General features: G+C 36.0%; 2 protein-coding genes across 5 annotated transcripts in view; one reads left to right on the top strand and one right to left on the bottom strand.

The window, feature by feature from the left end:
* Positions 1–4,002, top strand: part of LOC132613173 (pentatricopeptide repeat-containing protein At2g03380, mitochondrial-like) — a 10,629-nt gene extending 6,627 nt beyond the window's left edge. Inside the window, 2 exon segments of the mRNA XM_060327221.1 lie at positions 568–1,065; positions 1,068–4,002. Of these exon segments, the coding sequence (XP_060183204.1) occupies positions 568–1,065; positions 1,068–2,536 (1,967 nt within the window). The 3' untranslated portion in view covers positions 2,537–4,002.
* Positions 3,729–25,579, bottom strand: LOC132615475 (uncharacterized). 4 transcript variants are annotated; one of them, XM_060330081.1, is made up of 15 exons: positions 25,347–25,579; positions 23,358–23,782; positions 22,111–22,188; positions 21,834–21,889; positions 20,895–21,014; positions 20,706–20,776; positions 20,404–20,497; positions 20,066–20,272; positions 6,349–6,600; positions 5,993–6,101; positions 5,781–5,848; positions 5,076–5,145; positions 4,884–4,958; positions 4,704–4,795; positions 3,729–4,189 (listed from the first exon to the last, which is right to left on the bottom strand). In XM_060330081.1, the coding sequence occupies exons 2-15, from the start codon at positions 23,658–23,660 to the stop codon at positions 4,114–4,116; spliced, it is 1,671 nt and encodes a 556-aa protein (XP_060186064.1). In that variant the 5' UTR covers positions 23,661–23,782; positions 25,347–25,579; the 3' UTR covers positions 3,729–4,113. The 4 variants fall into 4 exon arrangements, with proteins under 4 accessions (XP_060186064.1, XP_060186065.1, XP_060186066.1 ...); XM_060330082.1 differs by having other exon boundaries at positions 25,240–25,579; XM_060330083.1 differs by lacking the exon at positions 25,347–25,579 and adding an exon at positions 24,954–25,055.
* Positions 25,580–25,897: the final 318 nt, after the last annotated feature.

Here is a 25,897-nt window from a genome sequence, read left to right on the forward strand (position 1 = left end):
AAAATTTTATGGGCTGGGCTCAAGATAATTTTATATTGGGTTCATTTTAGCCCAACCCAACATAACTCATTTTAAAGTGATCTCCATCTTAGCTCAATACTAGCCCATTCTACTTAAATTTGGGTTTATTGTTTTTTTTTTTTTTTTTTTTTTTTTTTTTATGTATACACGTTTCTTGTATCATGTATCTTACAAGTTTGTGGTATGTTTAATATGAAGGGAAATATTTTCACGAAAATATGTTTAATATGATGGGAAATATTTTTCACGAAAAATGTTTTTCTCGAAAATATTTACCACGGAAAATGTTTTCCTCAAAAATATTTTTCACGAAAAATCAGCGAAAATAATTTTCAAGAAAAATATTTTTCTTGAAAATAGACCTTCAAAAAAACTGGGTCAAGTTGGGCGGGTCGTGACCCAGCCCCTTTTTGCGAAAAATATTTTTCTTGAAAATAGACCCTTCAAAAAAACTGGGTCAAGTTGGGCGGGTCGTGACCCAGCCCCTTTTTAGCCCAATTCAGCCCAACCCATTTCAGCCCAAGTAACTTTTGGGTCAATGTTAGCCCAACCCATTTATTACCTCAGCCCATTTTGATTGGGCCAATTTCAGCCCAACCCGCCCATTTGACACTCCTAGTGAAGCCCATAATGTTCACTTAAAAACAAAGTTGATAAGTTTATATGATAGTTTTGGGAATTTCAAGAATGCTCGTAATGTGTTCGATGAAATTCCTGAACCAGATCTTGATTCTTGTAAAACAATGATAAGATGGTATTTTATGAATGATATGTATGATGAGATTATTGGGTTTTATGATTGCATGAGAAAAAGAAAAGGGCTTACTTTGTTTGACAATGTTGTGTTTTCGATTGTTTTAAAGGCTTGTAGTGAGTTGTGTGATGTTAATGAAGGTAGGAAATTGCATTGTCATATTGTGAAAGGTGGAAATCCTGATAGTTTTGTATTAACTGGTCTTGTTGATATGTATGCTAAATGTGGAAAGATTGAATCTTCTCGTGTCGTGTTTGATGGTATTTCGGATAGAAATGTTGTTTGTTGGACTTCAATGATTGCGCGGAAGAAGGGTTGGTTTTATTTAGTCGAATGAGGGATGCTTTGGTTGAAAGTAATGAATATACTTTGGTGAGTGTAGTAACTGCATTTGCAAAGTTGAGAGCTTTGCATCAAGGGAAATGGGTTCATGGTTATATCATAAAAAAGGGGATTGAACTGAATTCCTACCTAGTTACTGCTCTGATAGATCTGTATGTGAAATGTGGAGTTATTTCTGAAGCTCGTGTGACTTTTGACGAGCTTTCTGCGAATGATTTTGTTACGTGGACAGCAATGATTGTTGGATATAGTGAAAGTGGCTATCCAGATGAGGCATTGAAACTCTTTACAGACAAGAAATGGAAAGGAACATTGCCTAATTCAATCACTCTTTCTAGTGTACTTTCGGCATGTACACAGTTGAACAATCTGAAGTTCGGAAAATCGCTCCATTCTCTCAGAATTAAGCTAGGATTGTATGATGATACTGTGACAAATGCTTTAGTAGACATGTATGCGAAGTGTGGTGCAATAACAAATGCTCGTTACTTATTTGAGAATTTTGCCCGCGATGATGTAATTGCGTGGAATTCACTTATCTCTGCACTTATCTCTGCCTGTTCATCGAATGGATCTGCTAATGAGGGTCTGATGTTGTTTCATAGATTGAGATCTGAACATCTTCAGCCAGATGAATTTACTATGGTGTCTGTCCTGTCAATATGTGCTTCACTTGGGAATCATAGAGTTGGTTCTTCTTTTCATGCTTTTACTATCAAAGAGGGTCTTTTATCGTCTAATTTATATGTAGGTACTGCACTTTTTAATGTATATGCTAGATCCGGTGATGCAAAATCTGCTCGTGTTGTTTTTGATGAGATGACATATAGGAATACGGTGACGTGGAATTCGATTATTAATGGCTATGCAATGCAAAGGGACTGCAAGAATTCCTTCGCACTTCTCAGTGATATGATTAGAGATAGTTTTGAACCTGATGATATTATTTTCACTTCTATACTATCTGCTTGTAGTCATAGAGGGATGATAGAGGAGGGATGGAGATTTTTCTATACAATGTGTGAGGCATATAAGTTTGTTCCTTCCATGAAGCACTATAAATGTATGGTTGATTTATTGGCTCGTGGTGGAAGGCTTAAGGAAGCTCTGGATTTCATTGATAAAATGCCAATTCGGCCTGATATTTCTGTGTTTGGTGCTTTTCTACATGGATGTGGTATTCACAATAGATTTGACCTCAGGGAGGTGGCAGTGAGAAAAATGATGGAGTTGCATCCTCATCATGATGCTTGTTACTATGTGCTTATGTCAAATTTATATGCCTCTGATGGGAAATGGAGTCAGGCTTATCAAATGAGGGAGTTGATGAAGAGCAAAGGTTTGAACAATTCACCTGGCTGTAGCCACGAGAACACGGTTTTTGAAAACGATTGCCTGAAGGTGTCATCTATTGGTTAGTTATGTTCCAAGGAAATTATAGCAGCCTCAAATGAATGGTTACCCTCTGAAGAAGTTATCGTCCCTAGTCGTGGGAGTCCATCAGGAGTAAATTACAGCTCTTGTTGATTGCAGATGGAACTTGTTTTGGCATTGGAGTTACCAAGTTTTGAAACTTAAGGAGCAATGAAGAAATGCTATGCTGGCTCTCAATCCTCTGTGGAGAGAACTTTTAGGGAAAGGTTGGACATACATGAATCTGAAGATCACCTTAGAGCTGGCCTTTCTAAATTTGGATTTGGATTGGAGCTGAAAATGTTGGCTTGTGAGAACCTGTAAAGCCTTTCACTTGAGGATGAGTCTCTCTGGAAGGTGCCATCACTGTATTCTTGTATGATGTTACTCGGTTTTGCTGATTGAGAAATTAGCTACGGAATTTCTGGACACAAGTATTGAGTAATTTGCTTGGCAGAATTTCTGGCAATTCAAATGTATATCGTTGATTCTCGATAGTTATACCCTCATGTGGATTGACACAAAGAATAAAGAATACAGAAAAATAACCTCATGTGGATTATCCCGCTACCATTGTAAGAATTTGTGAATATAATAGCAGATTTGTTTACCCAACTGAGATATTGCTCAGGCCTAAAAGGAACTTCTAACTAACTATTGCTCAGTGGAGCAAATTCATTGACACTCAGTAAGTTTCCTGAGTGTTACTTTTCATTTTCCTTTTTCACTCTGGTGTGGAGACAGGCGCATGATGCCGGTTCGTTCCTTTGAGTAATATAAATATATCTGGAGATAACTCTTGAGACATTATGAACACTGGAATGGAGCAATAATCAGATAGATCAAATTTCCGGTCTTTCTTGATTCAGTTTCAGATGGCATTGATGTTTAACACTATCATCAAGATCACTTCTTTAGCATAGAACTAGGCAACTGAAAGAAGTTGAGGTGCTCCAGTGCTTGCATTACTCTACGACTTCGCAATTGTCTATCACAAATAAATGTCTCAATCCCAAACAAGTTAGAATTAACTATATGAATCCTCACTGACCGCCAAAGGATTTTGATGTTGTAGACTTGCATATGAGATGCACACACGGCTCAATATTTCAATTTTGATAATATAAATTTCACTGGAATATACGTATTAAAGAAAAAACTTGAGGTTTTAATCCAACAAAAAGAGAGGAACAGCATGTTCAAATAAAAGAGAGGTCATTCTTGCACAAATATTCGGATGATCAAGTCTTCTTTTAGGACTCAAATGACATCTCATAGAAGGGGAAATGTCACATAAATAAAGAAATTTATTGCCATTTGCACGCAAAGGACTGAACATATGGTTGCATAAATAAATCAAATTACAGACAAAATTACCTAAATGACTGCTAATAATGCACAAAACAAATACAAGTCTAAACAAAAAAAAAAAAAAAAAAAAAAAAAAAAAAAGGATAAAAAAAGAGATAAAAGCAATAAAAAGAAAATAAAAATCCACAAGCTTGCTACAGCATCTATTTCTTCTTCTTTTTTTCTATCGGATGTCCCGATGAAGTTTGAGTCAAAGCTCACTTGACACGGCACTATGGTCTCTCATAAACATACTTTGTTCTAGGATCCACAATTAGGCCCTTCCCTCCATTTACTTCCAAATCATGCCTGCAACGCGAACATGATTATTAGTCCAAGTTGTCTACTCAATTCTTTTCCTCACATTACGGGAAACGACAGCTCTACACGTAAAGAACAGTCGAAGAGAACTGGACAAGATTCAGAGAGATGAATTCAGACTTTTTTGTTTGAGCTGCTCCAGTCTCCCACACCGAAGATCTCATTTGTATTGGACAAATACATAGAGATCTTTGCGGGACCATGGAGGGAGTGTCGATCTTTTCTAGGATTCCTATCACAAATTCCCTCGACTGGGTCAAGTTCCATAAATAAAATATTAAAGAAACAGGGGTGCTAAGTGCAGTGCTTCCCTTATAGGAGCCTGAACATCTATTTCCGAGCTTTAACGATACTATTTCATACAGTATTAGATATCAGTGATTTGCACCTTTCTCAATGGAGCAACACTACTGACAATGTGTAGAACTTCTTCCATTTTTGCACTTGAAATTCATAATTATGACCAGAAAAATGAATGATTAGTAGATTGATATGACTTAACTGGAATACAAAATCTGGAATAGTCAGCTGCTCACGAGGAACATAACGGAATAGTTGCAGAAGACGATCTACATAGACTACTTTCTTCCATACCTGAGAATTAGTGCAGAAGGTTAAACATTATAATGCAGGAGTGACATTAGAGAGAAGAAAGGGAGGAAGATAATAGGACTGTAAGTACCACATTATCCACAAAGAGTTGTAATGCAACAATTGCACTCTTCAGTCCAAAGGTAGGGTGAAGAACATATATCGCCTGCCCAGAGAAAAGGAGATCTAGATTACAGAAAGTCAAGCACTTGTATGATGGCATGTAAAACTCCAACATTGGGGAACCATGGAACAAGGGAAACAGAGGGGAAGCAATGCATACATGAAGGTTGCGCTGGTGTTTTCGACCAAGTATTTGTTGTATTCTCTTCATTAATCCTAGATCTGGTTGCCTGTTTTGGTACAACAAAATATAATATATAGAAACATCACAAAACAAAATAGAACTGACAACCTTAACCCCAAGAAAAAAAGGAAATTGAGATAAAACAAGAATTGTTGAATTCAAAAAAAAAAAAAAAAAGAAAAGAGATAAACAGGAATTATTAAAAAGATGTATGCTGTGTAACCGCAAAGGAAGAAACACAGTACTTGACTAAGCAAAAGGGAGCACAAGTTTGTAAATGAACTCTAGAAAAGATTACTGCAATAGATTAAGTGTCCCAAAAGCATGGAGCTCAGAAATAATCTATTGTATTAGAAGTTTTGACACTTAACAGCAAACCATATGGTGGAAGCCATTTCTCTAGAAAAAGGATCCCAAAAACTAGAATTAAAAAGTGGAGAAAAAATTGCAATGATGTACCACGTTGCTGTTTTTGTTAATAGAAGGTAGGAAAAGAGCAGATATTATATAATACTACCAATTAAAGGAAAGAACAAAATACAAATTCGATGTTTAACCTTTAACTTTAATTAATTGGACAAGTCAATGAAGAGAAGCAACTTCACCAAAAAAGTATACGAAGATGTCTATTCATCGTACTGAGTAAGGGGACAGGCCAATGTGAGAAAGGATGATACTCACATCTGTAAAGTTGCAGCAGAATGGAAGTACACAATAGAGTAAGGCTTCTGTATCAATGGTTCGAACTCCTGAAAAGTGACATATAGTGTAATCTTATACAGCAAAATCATGCAGTAACTACATCAAAGATCATACCTAACCAATTTTCGTGGGGAAAACCCATAGTCGTCAACAAAACAAGATCAAACTTTAAGCAAGAAAGTATCACGTACCTTTACAACGTGGATAATAAATCTCTCAAGATCAAGACATCTTAGCAGGAAATGTGCCCCCACAACAACCATTACTGGGCGACCTTCACTGTCAACCCCTCCTCGGTAGCTGAAATAAAGTAAATGGAAGTTGCACAATATTACACATGTTCAACTGAACTTGTTCCTAACTATGTCAACAAGACTTCGTTAGTTGCATCATAAGATGACAAATCAATTAAACCCAAACAAGTAAATATTTGGACAACTGGACACCGTTTTTTCCTGTATTTTGGAAACCATGGACTAATAAATAAAGTCTGTAGAGACATATGTGTGTGTATATATATATATATATATATAGCAAAGGTGCTTACACAATTTTCATTTCTGCAATTTCTGAAAGATTCAGAGCATTTGCTTTAGCAAGATATCTCGAATGAAGCGAATATTCTTCTGCAGGTGACAAAGGAGGTCCTGCGACGTTACCATATCCAAGCATTTTAAAGAAGTTCCAACTAGTTTGTGCTTGGGCAGTTTTTTCCCATTGTTCTCTCCGTCGCTGATCTGGGTCCTTGATCAGGGACATAAAAGCAGGATCCAGAAAAGCATCCAAATAAGATGAGCTCCTACTTAAGAAAATCATTTCAGTAAGGCTCGACAAAAAAATGGCATATCCTTAACAAATAAGACTAGAATGTAGAAAGACGAAGACAAAGTCCATCAAGAATGAAATGTTCATCCAAGTAATATTCCACTGTGAAAGTAACAAGAGTTTCCTGTCTTAATGGCTTTTGCTTTTGTAATTTACCACCAAACTTCACTTCGATTTTAGTTCTGTAAGATACTCAGATAAAGCACTAAATACTGGGCGCAAGACATGTTGAGCTCCAATTACAAGCATAGTTGCTTGAAAGTGCTTCACTTCTGATGGGATACGGATTATCCATCAGGGATACACTATCAACTAGATCCAAAGTGCTTAGAAGATCAAAACATGGAAGGACTACAACATACCAAAGTGGATATTTAAGCAACGGGTGGCTACATTTTAAATAGTTAATTGGCTAGGCAAAACAATTTCCTTGTTTTTAGCTCAAGGATATTATCGTAACAAGCTTAGGTTAGTTTATCCACTATTATAAATAATAGAAAGTAGGCTTTAGTTCATTAGTTAGTTTTTGGATGAAAATTTGATGTTTAGGCTCCTTTGGAGTTTTGGGAAGACCCTTTTATCTCTCCAATTGAACCATCTAGCATACTTGGGTAAACATTCCCTTGGATTACAATCATTTAATTAATTGCTTAAGTTTGCTTCTATTTAATTGATTAAATCCTTTCTAGCTCTATTTCTCTTAATTTCTGTCTCTACTCCCTACTTCCTATCTAGTGTTGGTTGTTGTGTGTTATCTTGAGTCTCATATCACATCAACTGCATTTCTTTTGTTGTCATTCTGACACAACGAGTATCAAGTGATGTGCTGAATAATGAAAAGGTAATATTATCTTGGTGACAAGTACTGCAAGATTGTTAGAGAAGAATATATGAAAATTGTTACTTACGGAACAGCCTCTACTAATAATCCAATAAACAAGAACTTGATCCGTCAATTTCATCCTCACGCCAGAAAAAAAGAAAAAGGAAGGTGCTTGTAATGGAGGCATATCCGGAACACTTCCTTACAACACCCACGTTCCGGATGTGTAATGACGATTATGACCCTCAGACCCGACAATATGTTAGAAGGCATACAATATCGGGCGACCTTCTAAACTTGACAATTTGATTCGGTGCCTACCCCAATTATTTTTGGTCCTACCTATAGCATATTTGACCAAACTTCTAAAATCTATTTATTTTGAAAAGTATTTTTTAAACCAGAAATGCTTTTTTTGAAGGGTAATGAAAAACTTTTATTACCAAGGTAGAAATATGTACAAGTGTCTCAGCTACAAAAGAATGGCTATTAGGACATAGTCCCCAATGCCACACTTATCATCTGACTAGCCAAGCAAACAGACAACTCATTAAGGATAAAAGTTTAATGCCCTAACTCTACTCGCTAGCTTAACCTTGTCACTTCCTCTACACAAGTGTTCTTGTATGAACAACTTGACAATTACATCCGGCCTCCTTTGCTTGCCTTGAAAAACTCTCAAGTTTCTTTCTTGCCATATCAGAGGTATACACAGCCAGCCAAGGCCATTCTGGACCACTCAGCTATGGCACACTTCCCATTCACATTAGCCACAGCCCATGTTACTTCCTCCTTCATGTCCATACTAGGTCTGCTAAAACCTTACCAGGTCAATATCTTGTCCCATACAGCCTTAGAGTAATCACATAGAAAGAACAAGTGATCAGCACTCTCTTCCTATACACCGCACAGAGGGCATAGGCTTGATTCAATCATACCCCATCTCTGGAGTCTATCTCTGGTATATAACCTTCCAAGAATAGCCAAATGTAGAATAAAGTTCCATCTAGCAGCACCATGGTTGTTACATGTTAACCTCCTCCAAGGAACCTTATGGTGCTCAACCCTCAGCTTCTTAAAAGAATTTCTCTGCAGTATAGACACATCCAAATCAGCTTCTTAAAAGAACTTCCTAACCTTGAAAACTTTCTACGGCATCCAAAATGCTTGAGGATGCTCAGATGGATGTGTGGACATACTATGAGAGATATGATTAGGAACGAAGCTATACGGGGCAAGGTGGCCGCGGCCTCCCCGGAGGACAAAATGAGGGAAGTGAGGTTGAGATGGTTCAGGCACGTGAAGAGGAGGTGTGCGGATGCACCAGCGAGGAGGTATGAGAGGTTGGCTATAGTGAGTGTTATGAGAGGTAAAGGTAGGCCGAAGAAGAGTTGGGGAGGGGGGAGGGGTTATCCGACAGGACATGGCACACCTCCAACTTACAGATGACAAGACCCTAGATATAGGAAGGTTTGGAGGTCGAGGATTAGGATAGAATGCTAGTAGGTAGCCAAGTGTTGTAGCACCTTTATGTGGGAGAGATAGGGGGCTAGTCTCCTCTTCTCCTTATTAGTACTATTATAATTATTTAGTACTTGCGTTGTATCTTTTACTTCGTTTTTGCTTCATTGGTCGTGTCTATCTTGCTACTTCGATGCCCTTATTTTTCTTTCTAGCCTGTTTTGGTAATGCGTCGTGGTACCGAGGATCTATCCGAAATAGCCTCTCTACCCCACAAAGGTAGAGGTAAGATCTACGTACATCCCGCTGCGTATATTGTTGTTGTAGTCCAGATATCTTGGCCTTTTCTACAGTAAAGATGTACCCATTGGGCCTAGAGCTTGTCCTCCTGCCTGCATAAATTTCATAATAGTTTCCCAATAGCAGCTCTATTCCATCAGAGGACATGGATCATATTCAATCCCACCTACTGCTTTTTGGCAGACAGCTTTGCTCCCATGTCACTATAGTTTTCCTTGACATCACATCCCCCACTCCAGAGAAAAGATTTGCAAATAGTGTCTATCTCTTTGATCACCTTTTTGGGGAGGATGAAGACTGGATACCAAATGTTTGTATACAGAACAGGACAGTTTTATGAGTGATTCTGCCCATCATATTATAAGCAAGGGTTGACACTGTATTTTAGACATCCTCTTTGCATTAAGGGAAACCCCAACGTATCTGAAGGGTAAGGACCCTTTAGAGAACTGCAGGTTTTTCAATACAGTTTGTTGAGCAGCATTGTCATTCCACCAAAGTAAATTCTCCACATTTGCAACCAGGCCAGAGGCAGCTGAGAAGTTGAGGAAGCAATCAAACAGTCTCGTTAAAGATCCCATATCACCCCTGCAGACAAGTAATACATCATCTAAAAATCCCAGGTGAATGATATTCATCTTAGCACACTTTGGTGATAGTTGAAATCTGGTTCACTTTCACTTTCCTTAGCAAAAAAACTCTGTGGAAACTCAAGTAATAAATGGGGTTGAGTGCTATTTTTACACAACAAGACGCATAGTGAGTGGCAATGGCGTTGTTGTCATCGTCGGCGACAGCAGGTGATGGAGAAAGAGAACCGGCGGGTGGTGAAGAATCCAATGGGACAATATGAGATCTCAAAGTAGATTTTTACGAGTATTTATTTGGTAAGTATTCTCATGACACTAATTGAAAAGCGATAGACTAAAATTGTGTCAAAGTCTTACTAGTTGTTATTGATTAATTAATGATATTCATTAGATTGGATGAGGTTGCCGTTCGTTGCACCGGCTGGACCGAAATTCCAAATTTTACACATAATTAGGTCTTTTTTGATAATCGTGACATCCGGGCCAGTTTGCGCACACCTCGACCAACGAGAGAAAATCACAGTGTTTTTGCCTCTGCTAGGTTTTGAACTTGAGACCTCATGACTCTCTACTCACTTCATTAATCAATGAATCCTTTATCGGTCATTCACTAACCTTTACTTTCTGTAAATCACACTCACTCTTAACAGCATACTTTTTGTATGATGGGTCAATGAGAAAATGGGATCAGATCACATATAACTAGTTTTTCTTTATGAAAAGTTAAAAGATACATATAACTAGGTTGATTCAACTTAATAGAATATCCTTCATATATCATTAAAATGACAACGATAACATAAATAGATGAACAATGAGCAACAAACTTATAACCAGGAAACGCTATTAAAAGACAAGATGACAAAATACTGAGAAACAAATAAAAGTATTACATGCTCAATCAACATCCTAAGGATGCCCATTCTCTCCTCCAGCATTGCTGTCTTTAGCACCAATTTCATTTGCAGCATTCTCATCTACATGTTCATTCAATTGTTTCTTTCTTTGGTCAAGTTTAGTCTGAGTAACAGCAAATAGTTTTAACAAATGTTTAATTTATCTAGCACCAAGTTCATTGATGCTTTTTTTTTTCCCTCAACAAGTTGATTGAAGAGGTTCTTAATTTCCTTCTCCTCAGCCATTTGATCTATTTTCCTAATATTTTTTCCTTGAGCATTCACTATTCCTTGAAGGTATGTTTCATAAAATAAGAGTGTTTGACTTATATATATATATAGATGTCTGATAGGACCACATAATTAAAAAATGAAAGTTGTTTTAGAAAATTTGACCAAGTTTAGGAATAAACTAATTGCACAATCTAGATTTTAAGGTATAAATTAATTACTTTCTTAGACAGATGTAGTTAAAATCCTAAAACTCAATCTTGAAATTGGACCATTGGAGAAATAATCATATTTCCATAATGAATATATTTGGAGTTGGAATTTGGCCAGGGGCGGACCTACCTTGTATCAAGCGGGTTCAATTGAACCTGCTTCGTCAGCAGAATTATTTATTTACATGTAAAAGTTATCCATTGAAGCTAACATGATAAAGAAGATGAATCCGCTTGACACGATAAAGAACTGTAGCATAATGGTCAAGCGAGGTCAATTCAGTAGGAAGAGTAGGGATCGAACCTAACAATGCGCAGTTCTTTTTGATGCAGTTTTAATTTTTTGAAGTCATTAAAGTGTTGCAGGTGTTGGTTCATAAGATAATTTCTAGGTCCTTCCGTCCTTGTACTACAAGACTTATCTCAGGTGTCTATGAATATACAATTTTTGTTTTATTAGCTTCTACTAATTGATGATTTGTGTTGAATTAATTCAATGTAGTTATATTCAAAATTATTAGCTCAGTGTTTAATTTAAGTTTGTCATTTGAAAATTATATTAAAATTATAATAGTTTAGCTTATTTTATTTATCGTTTAATAATGTGACTTTTAAAAACTACATGTATGTGTAGATTTCTTCATCTACGTCTCGCTTATTTTATTTAGTTTATACTTCGGTAATTTATAAAGTTTTGTGCCTTTTTCTCTTATTTTTTGGGAATACATGTAGGTTACCTTAGTTCTCTTTTTACTTATCTATTTATTTATTGTTCTGGTAAATTATTTGTTTCGTTTGATCTTATTTTATTGATGGTATTTCAAAATTAGAAAATTGTTATTGTTATTAACTTAATATAAGAGAATCTAAATTTTAAAATTGAATACTTCAAGTAAAATAAAAAGAAAAGAAGGATAATACCAACCCAATACCTTTGGGTGATCCAAAGTGAAGGTTCTCCCAACATATGAGAGTTCTGCCAACCCAGTGTCAATCATGAGGTTCCTGAGGTCTCTCACTTCCAGTTCTTGTACATTGCTTCGATTAATTCTATCCTGGGGATCACTTATAGCATTAAGATCAACCATGATAAGCCATGACTCTTGCATTAAACTTGAAAGCCTTCTTATCTCATCCTAGAGGTCTCTTCTATCAGCCACAATATGTAATCCATAGACAGCAGTAAATTGGAACCTTTTATTCTTCACAGAGAGTACCATGTATGATCTGATCATGGATCCGGTCAACATCAAATCTTACTTGAGTAGTGTCCCACAGAATCCATATTCTACCCCTTCCATTTGCATTATAATTGGAACACCATCCCAATCTGTGCCCAAACTTCTTGACTTTAGAGTGCACATACCTTAGTTTGACTCTATGCTCAATCACTACTAGTAACCCACATTATTCTCCCTTAGAAACTTCATTCCCTTTGCTTATACTTCTTATTCAACCCCCTTATATTCCAACTAATTAGATTCATTGACAAAGTAGCATCTTGTGTTTGGCTTAATCAATTTGAAAAGTGCTTTTGCCAATTCATAGTAGTTGCATATAGAGCATGGTCCGCCCCATTCAGATTTGGGGTGTGATAAAGTGGTATCAGAGCCACAATTTATGTTTTGCCAAGGTTCCAAAAGTGCTTTCGGAAAATCTACTTTCGGTAAAAGCTACTTTTTTCTAAACTTTGAAAAACAACTCCGGCTACTACTTAAAGCCTAAAAGCGTGGTCAAAGTAACACCTCAACTCTCCAAATAAACACCTTTTAAGAAAAACACTTTTGACTCTCAAAGACTTGGCAAAATAGGGTATTACCCCCTCAATTTAGTAATTTGATAACCTTGACCTCCTAAGTGCTTACATGGCAAAGAACGTGAATACATTCTGATTTACATACGTGAGATTGAAAGAAAATCAACTTTTAAATGAAGTATCTTTTATTCGTTAATGTGGTGACATATGATTATTTGTTCCTAATTTATATTTCTTTGGATGCGATGACTATATATTTTAACAGTTACTATATAATATTACTGGTATAACACATGCTTTTAGGGAAACAGAGCTTCATGTTGAACACATTTAAGTATAGTCGATTAGGCACAATAAGAGTGACAGATGTTAATATCACTCAACGACCAAGGGATTGAGGAAACCCTTTACTTCTATATATCATAAGCTTAATTTGTTATTCTTCTACAATAAAATACGTTCAAATTCAGTAGGTCTTGCTAGAAGCTCAATCAACCCCAAATATAAGTGATGACATGGACCTATTCTATGCATGGAAATTAAACATGTCAAACGTAACATACAAACTCGTGTCATATTCACTCAGAACATTTAATACCAACAAGCAATATAATGCTAATATTAGTTAAAGAAATAAACAGGTACAGATAAAGATATTTGGTTTGTCTGGATTTGAATCAATAAGCAAAAATGAAGGTTGGTCTTTATTTTATTTCCCTCGGTCGTTGAGTGATATTAACACCTATATCACTCTTATTGCTCCTATACTTAAACGTGTTCAACACAAAGCTTCATTTTCTTAATTGAAATAAGTGTAATACTATTCTACTATATGATAGAGGAGTTAATTAATAGACTTAGGTTATTTTTCATTTTTTAGATGTTTTAAGATGATATACATATCTAGTAAAATTTTCTGACAGGCTCAAAGGTTTGTACTATCATGGTCTCTAAAGATCAACCTCTGACCCAAATTTCATATGAGTCAGGCAACCTACCCACCTTAAATAGCAAGCCACGAAGTTGTAGATCCTTATTATACTTGAGGTGTATTTATACCCTATCGTTATATAGAGCTACAATGTAAAGTGAGTGGACTAGTGGTCAAAAGTTCCCCCAGCATTTTAATATTTCCCAATTGAGAAAGGCAATAAGTGAAATTTTGTAGATAGCAATTCACATTACTCGTATTACTCACGGAGAGTATGTTCTTGCAAGAATATAATCGTCATTCACTACTACATAATCGCACTACAATTCAACTATCATAGGGTTATAATCGTCATTGCACAAAAACTCGGTAGAAATTCAAGTAAAAAAATGGGGCTTGTGCCATTTTTATAGAACAACCATAATGCAATCTTCAAAATCTCCCCTTTAAGCTACACTAGCAGTGGTAGAAGCATGAGTGGCAATAGGTAGCGTTTGTGGAGGAGTAGAAGAAGGTTGTTGCTGTCGGAATGGTACTGTCCGGCTGCGGCGGCAGCAGTGGAGGTGACGGAGAAAGGGAACCAGCGGGTGGTGAAGAATCGAATGAGACCATATGAGATCCCAAAGTAGATTTTTACGAGTATTTATTTGCTAAGTATCCTCATCCTAATTAGAGAAACATAATTGAAAAGTGATCCACTAAAATTGTGTCAAAGTCATGCTAGTTGTTATTGATTAATTAATAATACTCTTTAGGTTGGATGAGATTACCGTTTTAGGTTCACTGGACCGAAATTCAAAATTTTACACATAACTAGGTTTTTTTTATTATCGTGGCATCCGATCTAGTTTGCCCGCACCTCGACTAATTCCATAGGGAACCTACTGCTCCCTAATATCAAAGGTATCGGGTAACTCTATCCACTAAGACTTCGACAAATGAGAGGAAATCATAGTGTTTTTGCCTCTTTTTTTTTTAATCAGGTAAATGTTTTCATTGATAATAACAAGGCCAACTTGGCCATATACAAGGTGTATACCCAAAAAAAAAAAAAAAAAGGAGAAACCTACAAGATATGGTTCTCTCCAAAGGTCACCCAATCCTCTATACAAACGGGAACTACATGGGTGCACCAAAAGAAAATAAGGGATCGGAGACTACTCCTTAGTTGAGCAAAGCTCATCTCCACCCATTCAAAAGCTTTCCTATTCCTCTCTTACCAAATGACCCACATTAAAGCAAAAAGGAGTAACATTCCACGTCTTGTGCCTTCTTCTTCTAGCTCCGCTCCTCCAGCTGAACATCATCTCCTTCACGGATCTTGGCATTGTCCAAGAAACACCAAACCATCTAAAGATATCCCACCATAACCGTGTGGCTACCATGCAATGAAGTAGAATGTGATCCACATCCTCGCCGCCTCCTTACAAAGGAAACAACTTCTTATGCAGAAAACCTTTCGTTTTCTAATATTCTCAGCCGTCAAAATCGCCCATCTAGTAGCTAACCAGGTGAAAAAACACACCTTCCCCGGCACCTTAGGAATCCAGACAGAAATGTGTGGAAAACTAACCTTCGCTCTCACCAAAAGCTTCTTGTAGAAGGAGCTAGAGAACACTTTGTTATTCCCCAACTCCCAACTCAGTCAACTTGCTAGCACTGCTTGTGAAGTAATGCTAGTGAACTCTAAAGTTCGGTCACCTCCCAGTCCTGGAAATCTCTCCTGAACCTCAAGTCCCAAAAAGTCCCACCCCCTTGTGTCCCCCTAACTTGCTGAATCGATGAATCCCTTTGGCAAGACATCCTATACAAAACCGGAAACTCATCCTTCGGCACCAAACCTCCACACCACTTTTGCCCCCCAAAACCTCACTCTACTCCCTACTCCAACCTTGAAAGCGGTATTATCATAAAAAGCTTCTCATCCCTTCATTATATTCCTCTACACTCCACACCCGAACGGCATAGTAATCACGTTTGTTCTCCATCCTCCTTCCGTAACACCCCACTCCAAAAGCTTCTCCCTCCACCCCGAATCTCCATAACCATTTGCCCAGAAGTGCCTTGTAAAGACCTTCAAGTCTTTAACCCCAAGTCCTTCCCACCGTTTAGGAGATGTCACAATCTCCCACCACACTAAGAGAAACTTCTTAGCCCCATGCGCCACATCCTAAAGGAAGTTCCGTTGTAATCTTTCCATCTTTTCTATAACACCGGTAGGAGCATTGAAAAGGGACACACAATAAGTAGGGATACTCAACAAAGTACTCTTGATCAACACTTCTTTCCCTCCTTTGGACAAGTATCTTTTCTGCCAACCTGCTAGCCTCTTCTCTACCCTCTGAATGACCGGGTTCCAAACACCGTGATCCTTGTTCGCTGCGCCTAAAGGAAGACTAAGGTAGGTAGTAGGAAGGGTCCCTACCCTGCAAGGCAACACTTGAGCCAACGAATCAATGTTAACCACTTCACCCACGAGAATGATCTCGCACTTCCTGAGAATGATTTTGAGCCCTGACACCACCTGGAACCAAGTCAACAGTTGTCCAAGGTAATCCAACTTGATCCATCTGCATCACAAAATACTAAAGTATCATCTGCAAATAAAAGACGAATGACCGACAAGGTACGAGCACCACCAACTGCAGCATTGATACCTTTATGTCCGCCTAAAACAACTCTTTCCATCATCCTACTCAAAGTTTCCATCACCAAAATAAAAAGCACAGGTGATAAAGGATCTCCCGGCCTCAACCCCCTCCCGGCCTCAACCTCCTTGAACTACCGAAGAAACCACAAGGATTTCCATTCACTAGAACTGAGTATCTCACAGAAGAGATGCAAAAACTGATCCATTTTCTCCATTTCTCCCCATGACCAATGAAATCCAGGAACTTCCAGTTTACATGATCATAAGCCTTCTCAAGATCTAATTTGCACAAAACACTCTGAACACCCTGTTTTCTCCTCGAATCTACCACTTCATTCGCCACCAATGTTGCATCAAAATTTGTCTTCCTTTGACAAAAGCATTTTGTGAAGAAGAAACGGTCTCGTCCAGAACTCTCTTAAGTCTATTAGAAAGCACCTGTAACTCACCTCATTGACTAATGGATCCTTTATCCGTCATTCACTGACCTTTACTTCATGTAAATAGCACTTACTCTGACAGTGTACCTTTTACACGATGGTCAGCGAAAAATTGGGAAATGACCACATATAACTAGCTTTTTTTTATGAAAAGTTAAAGGATACATATAACTAAGTTATTGACTTAAATAAAATATCCTTCATAATCATTAAATGACAATGATAACATAAATAAATGAACAATGAGCAACAAACTTATAATTAGGAAATGCTATTAAAAGACAAGATGACAAAACAGTGATAGAAGAAAATAAAAGTATTACATGCTCAATCAACATCCTAATGATGCCCACCATTCTCTTCCCCAGCATTGTTGTCATTAGCATCAATTTCAATATTCTTATCTACATGTTGATTGAGTTGTTTCTTCCATCCAACAAGTTTAGTCTGCGTTTTTTCCTTTCTTCCTTTCGTCATCTACTTTTTTTTCATAGGAAAAAAATGCAGACTAAACTTGACGAGAGAAAGAAACAACTCCATGAACATGTAGATAAGAATGTTGCAAATGAAACGGGTGCTAATGACAACAATGCTTAACAACAAATAACTTTAATAAACCTTTAATTTCTCTAGCCTTAAGTTCATCAAAGCATTTTCCTTCAACAAGTTGAGGAGGTTCTCCAGTTCCTTCTCCGCAGTCGCTTGCTCTATTTTCCCAATATATTTTCCCTGAAGGTATGCTTCATAAATTAAGAGTTTTTAACTTATATATATAGATGTCTGATACCACATAATCAAGTGATTGAAAGTTGATTGAGATAATTTGATCAAATTCAGAAATAAACTAATTGCACAACCTAGATTTTAAGGTATAAATTAATTACTTTCTTAGACAGATGTAGTTAAAATCCTAAAACTCAATCGTGAGGACTGTTGGAGAAATAATCATATTTCTATAATGAATATATTCAGAGTTGGAAACAAGGGCGGACCTACCTTGTGTCAAGTCGGTTCGAACCTAGCAATGCGCAGTTCCTGTTGATGCACTTTTAATTTTTTTAAGTCATTAAAGTGTTGCAGACGTTGGTTCCGATAATTTCTAGGTCTTTCCATCCAGGGGCGGATCTAGGTAATTGGCCCGGGAACCTAGTAACTTTTACGTTGATCGTGTATTTATATTGAGAAATCTATTAAATATATAAGATACATTTGTTGGGAAATCAATAACAAAGTAGGCTCTTCCTCCAATGCTAGAAATGGAATTTGCTTAAGCATTGTGGCCTTTTGGATTAGAGCTCAATTCCCCATTGGGCACATATAATAGCTTTTTAATTTGAGATTTAAAGGAACCCATAAACTTCAAATCCTAGATCCGCCTTTGCTTTCGTCCTTGTACTACCAGACTTCTCTTATGTGTCTGTGAATGTATTATTTTTGTTTTATTAGCTTCTACTAATTTATGAATATTATACTAAAATTGTAATAGTCTAGGTTATTTTATTTATCGTTTAATAATGTAACTTTTAAAAATTACGTGTATGTGTAGATTTCTTCATCTATATCTGTTTAGTTTATACTTTTGTAATTTATGAAGTTTTGTGCCCTTTTCTCTTCTTCTTTTTTTGGGGATACATGTAGGTTACGTTATTTATTTATTTATTGTTTTGGATAATTATTTGTTTAGTTTGATCTTATTTATTGATGGTATTTCAAAATTTCAAGATTGTTATTGTCATTAACTTAATTCTAAGAGAGCTTGAAATTTTAAAATTAGAATTGTAGTTTTGTCTAACTGTTTATTTTTTATAAAAATAGTACCAACTCAAAATGAAAATTTCAAGGGTATTATAGGTATAAAAACTAAGCTAATCTTATCATCGATTACCGTCACAGTTTTAATTTCTATTTGACCCTGCCTGAATAAAATCCTGGGTCCTCCACCAGTTGGAAAATGCACACGATCAACATCTCGGGTGTATGATGTATCTTTTTTTTTTTTTTTTTTTTTTTTTTTGGAAACTAATGTGTATGATATATGTATGTATCAGTAATGGAAACAATCACTATTCATGAGAAACGTAGCCCTTTACTTCTTAAGATTACTTCTAAATATCATAAGTTTTTATTTTTTATTTTTTTATTCTTCTACTAAAATATGTCAAATTTAGTTGGTCTTGCTAGAAGCTCCATCAACCTCAAAGATAAGTGATGATCGATCAATGCCATGTATGGAAATTAGACATACGGAACTTACCTTACAACTTGTGTTGCATTCATACAGAACAACACTAAACATCAATAAGCAATATTGTGCTAATAATTAAGAAAAGAAATAAACGAGTACAAATAAAGAAATTTGGTTTGTCTGGATTCAAATTAATAAGCCAAAACGAAGGTATGGAAATTCCTTATTTTATTCAATTGGTCGTTGAGTGATATTTAACTTCTATGTCACTCTTATTGCCCGAGTACTTAAACGTGTTCAGTGAAGATCCATTTCCTTGATTTAAACAAATTGTAATACCAGTTACACAATATGACAGAATAGTTAATAGACTTTGGATTTTCCCTCTTTTTAGATGTATTACAACTATGTGCTTATCCAGAAATAATTTTGGCCGGCTCAAAGTTTTGTACTCACAGAGTCTCTAAAGCTCAACCTTAAACCTAAATTTCATATATGAGTTTGGGAAGCCTACCCTCCTCACATAAGCAGGTCATGAAGTTGTAGGTTATAAATTTAATGATAGGATGATTTTTTTTATTTATTTTTTTTTGGTTGGAAAAGGTATAAATTTGCATTGTACTATCGAGAATTGCTCAATTTTACCCTTCGTTATACTTTGGGTCTATTTAAACCCTTGTCGTTAGACAAACCTCCAACATGAAATGAGTGGACTCTACGTATCAAAATATCTTGTGAAAAGAAAATCCAAATTTACTTATTTTTGACTATGACTTAAAATTATTGTCATACTTCAGGTTGGAGCTCCATTAAAGATTACGGTAAGAAATAAGACTTTTTCCTAATGACATGTGCAGGATTAGAAAAATATAACGGAGGACAAATTTATTCAATTTCACATAATATATGAGCAACTTGGCTCCCTGTATGTTAACATAGTGTGGATGCAGAATTTGCCACTAACCTGGTCAAACCAACATTACTGATAGACAAATCAACAGAGGCCTGGGGAATCCTTGGATTGGACTTTTTTGCATTTGGTAGCAGTTTTATTCTAATTTTACGTTCATCTATAGTTGTCTCCCCATTCTCATCCCCAACATCTGCTGGAAGTTTTAAAAGGGCAACTTCCTCCTCATGCTTATCCCGAGGAAAATAGAGTGGAAGCAATCTGCAGCATAAAGATATGTATGAATTAATACCACTCGAGAGATCGATGGATGGAATTCCCAAAGAATAGGAACTGACGGAATTCCTTCCCTCTGCTATCTATCCACTGGAAGATTGATGCCCCAAGAATACCTTTTATAAATCTCTGTATCTTGTGATGTAGTAGTACAAAAAACAACTGCTTCTACTTTATCTTTCTGTTTCTCGATGAACCGCCGTACAGTTCCTAATCAAAGTGAAATAAGATGTCATTATGAAGCAGTGGAGCAAAAGATCATTGGAATAGATGTTTAAAACATAAAAACATCTTTATAATGGAGATACAATAGCATTAGTGCTACAGCAAAAACAGAGTTATGTATATCTGCAACTTGAATATCACTTAAGAAACATTGAGGCAGAAATTATGAAAATAGACAACAGAGATATCTTACTTATTGCCACATGAGCAGCTGGTTCACGTGGGTAATTTTTCGCTTCTGTATATATACATCCCATAGCAATGCTGCACCCACATGGTACAAGATCAGTCTTTTAAATTTTCGCTTCTTTTTTATTTTCCTTTAATAATCAACATCAGGGGAACTGCAACGTAAGAGATGAAATTATGACAATCAGTCAACCTCCTGAGCCCATTTTCTATTAGAAGCTCAAGGCAAGAGCGATAGCAATGGCTTAGAGCATTCTCTGCAGCAGTATGGTATTTTACAGCATACTTGGGACCCACAGTATGTATGACCCTCCTGCACAATGCAAGAATAAAATGAATATGAGGTCAATAGTTAGAAGATGCTAATGTATGTAAAACAAAGTTCAAAGGAAGTAGAACACTTAATATTTCTTGCTTTTAACTTTGACAGACCATAATCTACTAGCAGTTTAAGGTGATACAAGAATATAGCTACTCCACCTGAACAACCATGATACAGATCTTGGAAATTAAAATGGCAATTAAGACATTAAGTGAACTCTCACTTCCTTTATCTTTAGGTTGAAATCACCATGTTCTTATCAGCAAAGTTAAGGTGCCAAGATTGCTTCAATTAATAGCGGCCTAATGATTTCAATGAATAGATAAGAACTTAAAAAGTACAATTAAAAATAAGACTGTGTTTCATAAAACTACTGCTATACCGGATTCTTATTTCAGAAAATCCAAACGAAGTGTCAAACTGTTTGTGCATACTGAAATTTCTTATAAATATGTCAAATATCATTGCAAGTTAGCTGGCAGACACAAATTTCTAACCAAACCACTTACTATGGTTCTGTAGAACATAAGATTATGGATCTCTTTACATGTTCAACGAGTGCAGTAACGATCCAAAGGAAAAACTCCAAGCTCCATGTGAGAGGTATATTTCTCAGAGTACATGCTCCTTTATGAACAGCCAGCTTAGTTGGGTTCACAGATTTAACAAGAAAAGAATGCATAGGACAGGTATTTCTACAAGTGAGAACATTGTAATACATTTCTTTACTTCTAGTACATGCAGAAATATGAAGATGATGAAAAAGCTTATATAGCACAAGTCCTGAGAAAAATAATCCTGTATACCCACCTAGCAGGAAGCTCATAAGCATTTGTAACTTTTGCCATTCCGGTTCGGCAGCCTTCCTATGAAGGAAAAGTAAACCATATATTAGTCTTTCAAATATCACTGTCATCAGTTGAAATTGAACAGCATAAATTTTAAAAAGTGGGAGATAACTTCCTTAAGTTTGAAGAAGGAATGTACAATTGGAACTTCAACAGTTTGCCACAAGTCATACTCCAACTTCTATTTGCAAACCTGCCCAGAAAATAAGCAATCCAAATTAATGCAGTAAAGAACTTACCAATGAGGTACATTCTTCTGAAAGACCAGGTCCAGCTGAAGCATGCAATCCTGGGCTGCTGTGAGCTTCATCTAAGTTCTTGTGACCACCAAAATAGAGGAGTAAATCTCATGTTGAAGCATATATATCAATAGACGATACAAAGAATGTCTACATAAAAGTATAAAACAGGTGAAACCATATCTTAAATAGACAATAGATTTGGACAATTCTAATACATTGTTTGTCCACATAGTGTTTAGGGAAGTGACAAGTAAGACGTGTATGGGACAAAACAAAAAAACTATATGTTTCAATTTCTAGACAAGTTCCAAACTTGCAAACCCGAAAAGACTTATCAACTTTTATGCTAACCCACTCCTACCTACCCCATTCCTTCAGAGAAATAAAATTAAAACTTAAGATATATGTTTTGGACCGTGAGTCTCAGTTCAAGAACACGCATACAATTACAGTCATCCCCTTGCTTAATAAAGTTAGACAAAGTTCACTTAAATCAGAGATACACAGATGAACTACTAGGAACTGTTGGCTACAAGTTCACCTTTTTGTTGCCGTCTCACATGAAAAAATGCATTTCATCTCATGAGATGAAATCAGCGTTTGGACATGCGATCTCATGAAATCCCAAATCATCCAAAGAGGCATGATTTGGGATTCCAAATATTTTAAATGTAAAAGTTGACCCACAATTTTATATTTTGTAAAAATAGATCCATAAGTTGGTATATATATTTACCAATCATGTTTACCAACCATTTATATCAAATATTAAAAGATCTACAAGCTGGTAGTATATCTATAACAAATTTACTCTTACCAACCATGTGAGAGGATTCTATTAAAGAGTAGTTACACTACAACTCATGTTCAATTTTCCATTTTATTGAACTAAAGTTTGATCAATTGATGTTGTATTTTTTAGAAAGGCCTTCTAGTAGCGTATTAATTTTGTTATGAACTATGACTTGCGATTTTGGTAAGATTGTATAAGAATTGGGAAAGTTTTGATGGTTTTCACAACTTGTGGGGTTTTTATGTCTCTAAGGAAATATACAACTTAAGAAATCCAAATTGCATGTCCAAACAAAACTTCAACTTCAACTTCAAATCATCATGATTTCAAATCATGTCCAAACGGCTCCTTAATAGACAAAACCTATGCATTGGTTGGCTATTATTCTTTTGAGCGGTCCCAAAAAGTAATTATCTGAAACAAATACTGGTATGCAAGTGTCACCTCTTACCTCGTTAGTAGAGTTAACAACAGCATCTACCTCGAGATTCCAAGGGTCCCCTCTCCACAAGTATATCTTGGAGTTAATCTCGTGATCCACGGGAAACTTAGAAACCATGCCACTAGAGTTGCCCTCAGACCCAGAAACAGATGCCAAAGGATCCGGAAAGTACGAATTAGTAGGATCTTCATCCTCATATACATACCTAAATTCAGCATTACTCCAACATGGAACCTGGTCCAATGTCACCACAGGATCTCCACTATCTGTAGGTACCCCACCACGGGTACTAGTAGGCACAGGCCGATACATATTGTGCTACACTTTATCAAATTTCTCTTCTAATATTCCCCTTTATTTGATTATTGCTAATGTTAAACTCATACTGATATCTTAATAACCCAACAAGGATTATACCAAAAGAACTCAAATTCCTGAGAAAAAACAAAAGACTTGGTATTAGAATATAAGGATGCCAAACCATGACTAATTATCCCAAAGAGCAGTAGCGTTTCAAAGAAAAATAGAATCTTTACATCGAAATAGCTCCTCATATTTAACTCAGTATTTTTAGAAGCGAAAAGCGCAAAGAAGCAACAATATCTATGGAGCTTGAAATGAAAAGTGAAAAGTGAAGCGCACTTTTCTTTGAAGTGAAGCCCGCAACTTAAGGAAAATTTAAAAATACTAACATATATAAATACAGTACTATAATAATCAAATTTCAATTAAAGTTCACAATTTCAGCATCCAATACAATAATGCTGATATTAATCCAACTGATTCAAAGAATCGACCACTTCTTGTTGAGATCACTTTGGACGCCATTATTTGAAGCACACAATTCTCTGAATGAATGGCTTGAGTTAGTTACACTGATTTAACTGATGCTCAATAACGAAATACTCGATATGTCGCATTGTACAGCTGTTCGTTCTGTTTTATATGACGTCATTTGACCGGACAGAGCTTAAGATGTTAAATTGACTTAAATATCACAATAGAAGAAAATATTAAAGTAACTGTCGAAATGATAGTTTAATGTAGAAACCATCGTAAAGTTTAAAATTTGAATACTTTTAATGAATCTGAAATTCTTGAAAGTTGTCAAAATTGCACACAAAATAGATGGTGTCGAACATTTTGGGATGTCCCAAAAGTAGCACTGCCTCCGCCACAATTTATGTGAAGGTGTTTGACTGGCTCGGAGTTTAAGTAAAAAAGGAAGACTTTTGAAACTTGTGGTATAAAATAAGTCGTAGAAACTTTTGTGACTATAAATCATCTCATTAGAGGTAAAATGAAAGTTCAAAGTTAAATTGTCAATAAATATAGAAAGAAGTTGTTTTTTTGGACGGACTAAAAAAGAAAGAATGTCACATAAATTGGGACAAAGGGGGTATATAAATTGGAAGAGAGGGAGTAAAATCACTATGTGTCAAACTCAACAACCCCAATTCAAAATTTCTCCCGATTCAAAATCACAGGTTAAATCCCAGAAGAAAAAGAAGAAAAAAAAAAGGAAAGACCCACAGATACATACACAACAGGGTTTCACAGAGACACATAAATATGCAAATTACATTGAAAAGTCTAAGCAACTACCTGGCGGAAATCAATTTGCAGTTTCGTGAATACAGCAAGAAGCAAAGCAAATACAGAAAACATAAGGATAAAATGGAAGTTTAAAGTTAAATTGTTACTAAAAATAGAAAATTTTCATTTTTTTGGGATCGACTAAAAAGGAAAAAATGTCACATAAATTGGATAGAAGGAGTAAATAACTATATACCAAACTCAACAACACCATGATTGTAATCTAAAATCAACCCCATATAAGTTAGTTTCTATAAACAGGTCTAAAATTGATCAATTTAACAAAATTTAGTACCGATAGAGCAATACTGAAGCATGTAGTTAAAGAAACCCAATTCAAAAGTTGTCCCAATTGTTGAACATCACAGGTTAATTCCCATAAATACATACACAAGCAACTACCTGAAGAAATCAATGTGGGGTTTCGTGAATATAGCAAGAAACAACGACTCCCTTCTCCGAATTGTATTGCGAATTTGTGGAATTATTTTCCTTTCACTTATCATTTTGATGGGGTCATGCTTTCCAATTTTACCGTTTGGTCAAAATTTTTAGAAAAATTACAGTATTATTTTTGCTAGGAAATAGTTCTCAAATGACAAAAATGTTTTCCTTAGCGGATGTAGGGAATAACCGTTGATTGTGTCATAACTATACCTACCTTCCAACACGTCATCTTCACTCATACCCTTATAGTCCTTATCTCCAATGGCGGAGTCAGAAATTTTACGAAGGGTGTGCAAAATTTAAAGAAGCAACTAACAAGAATTTTTAGTGAGTGGCTTCACATCCATCTTGCTCAACCTACGACTTAAACATGTCCGTCGTCAATAATTTGTTTTACGCAACTACAAACCATCTAAAAAAAAAAATCCAGCTTGGGTTGGCTTTAGTTATAAAAAACACGACAAATTGTATAAACAAATAATAATTTTATAATGGATGGGTCGAGA

The sequence above is a fragment of the Lycium barbarum genome, chromosome 10 (genome assembly GCF_019175385.1).
Source record: "Lycium barbarum isolate Lr01 chromosome 10, ASM1917538v2, whole genome shotgun sequence".
NCBI lineage: Eukaryota > Viridiplantae > Streptophyta > Magnoliopsida > Solanales > Solanaceae > Lycium > Lycium barbarum.

Excerpts from the sequence above, each read along its gene's own strand:
- LOC132615475 (XM_060330081.1), bottom strand. The coding sequence starts at position 23,660 with ATGTATCGGCCTGTGCCTACTAGTACCCGTGGTGGGGTACCTACAGAT. Across the intron at positions 20,777-20,894 it reads ATAGAAAATGGGCTCAGGAG|CATTGCTATGGGATGTATAT; the intron begins GTTGACTGATTG and ends ATGTGGGTGCAG. Across the intron at positions 4,959-5,075 it reads AACACCAGCGCAACCTTCAT|GCGATATATGTTCTTCACCC; the intron begins GTATGCATTGCT and ends TTCTCTGGGCAG.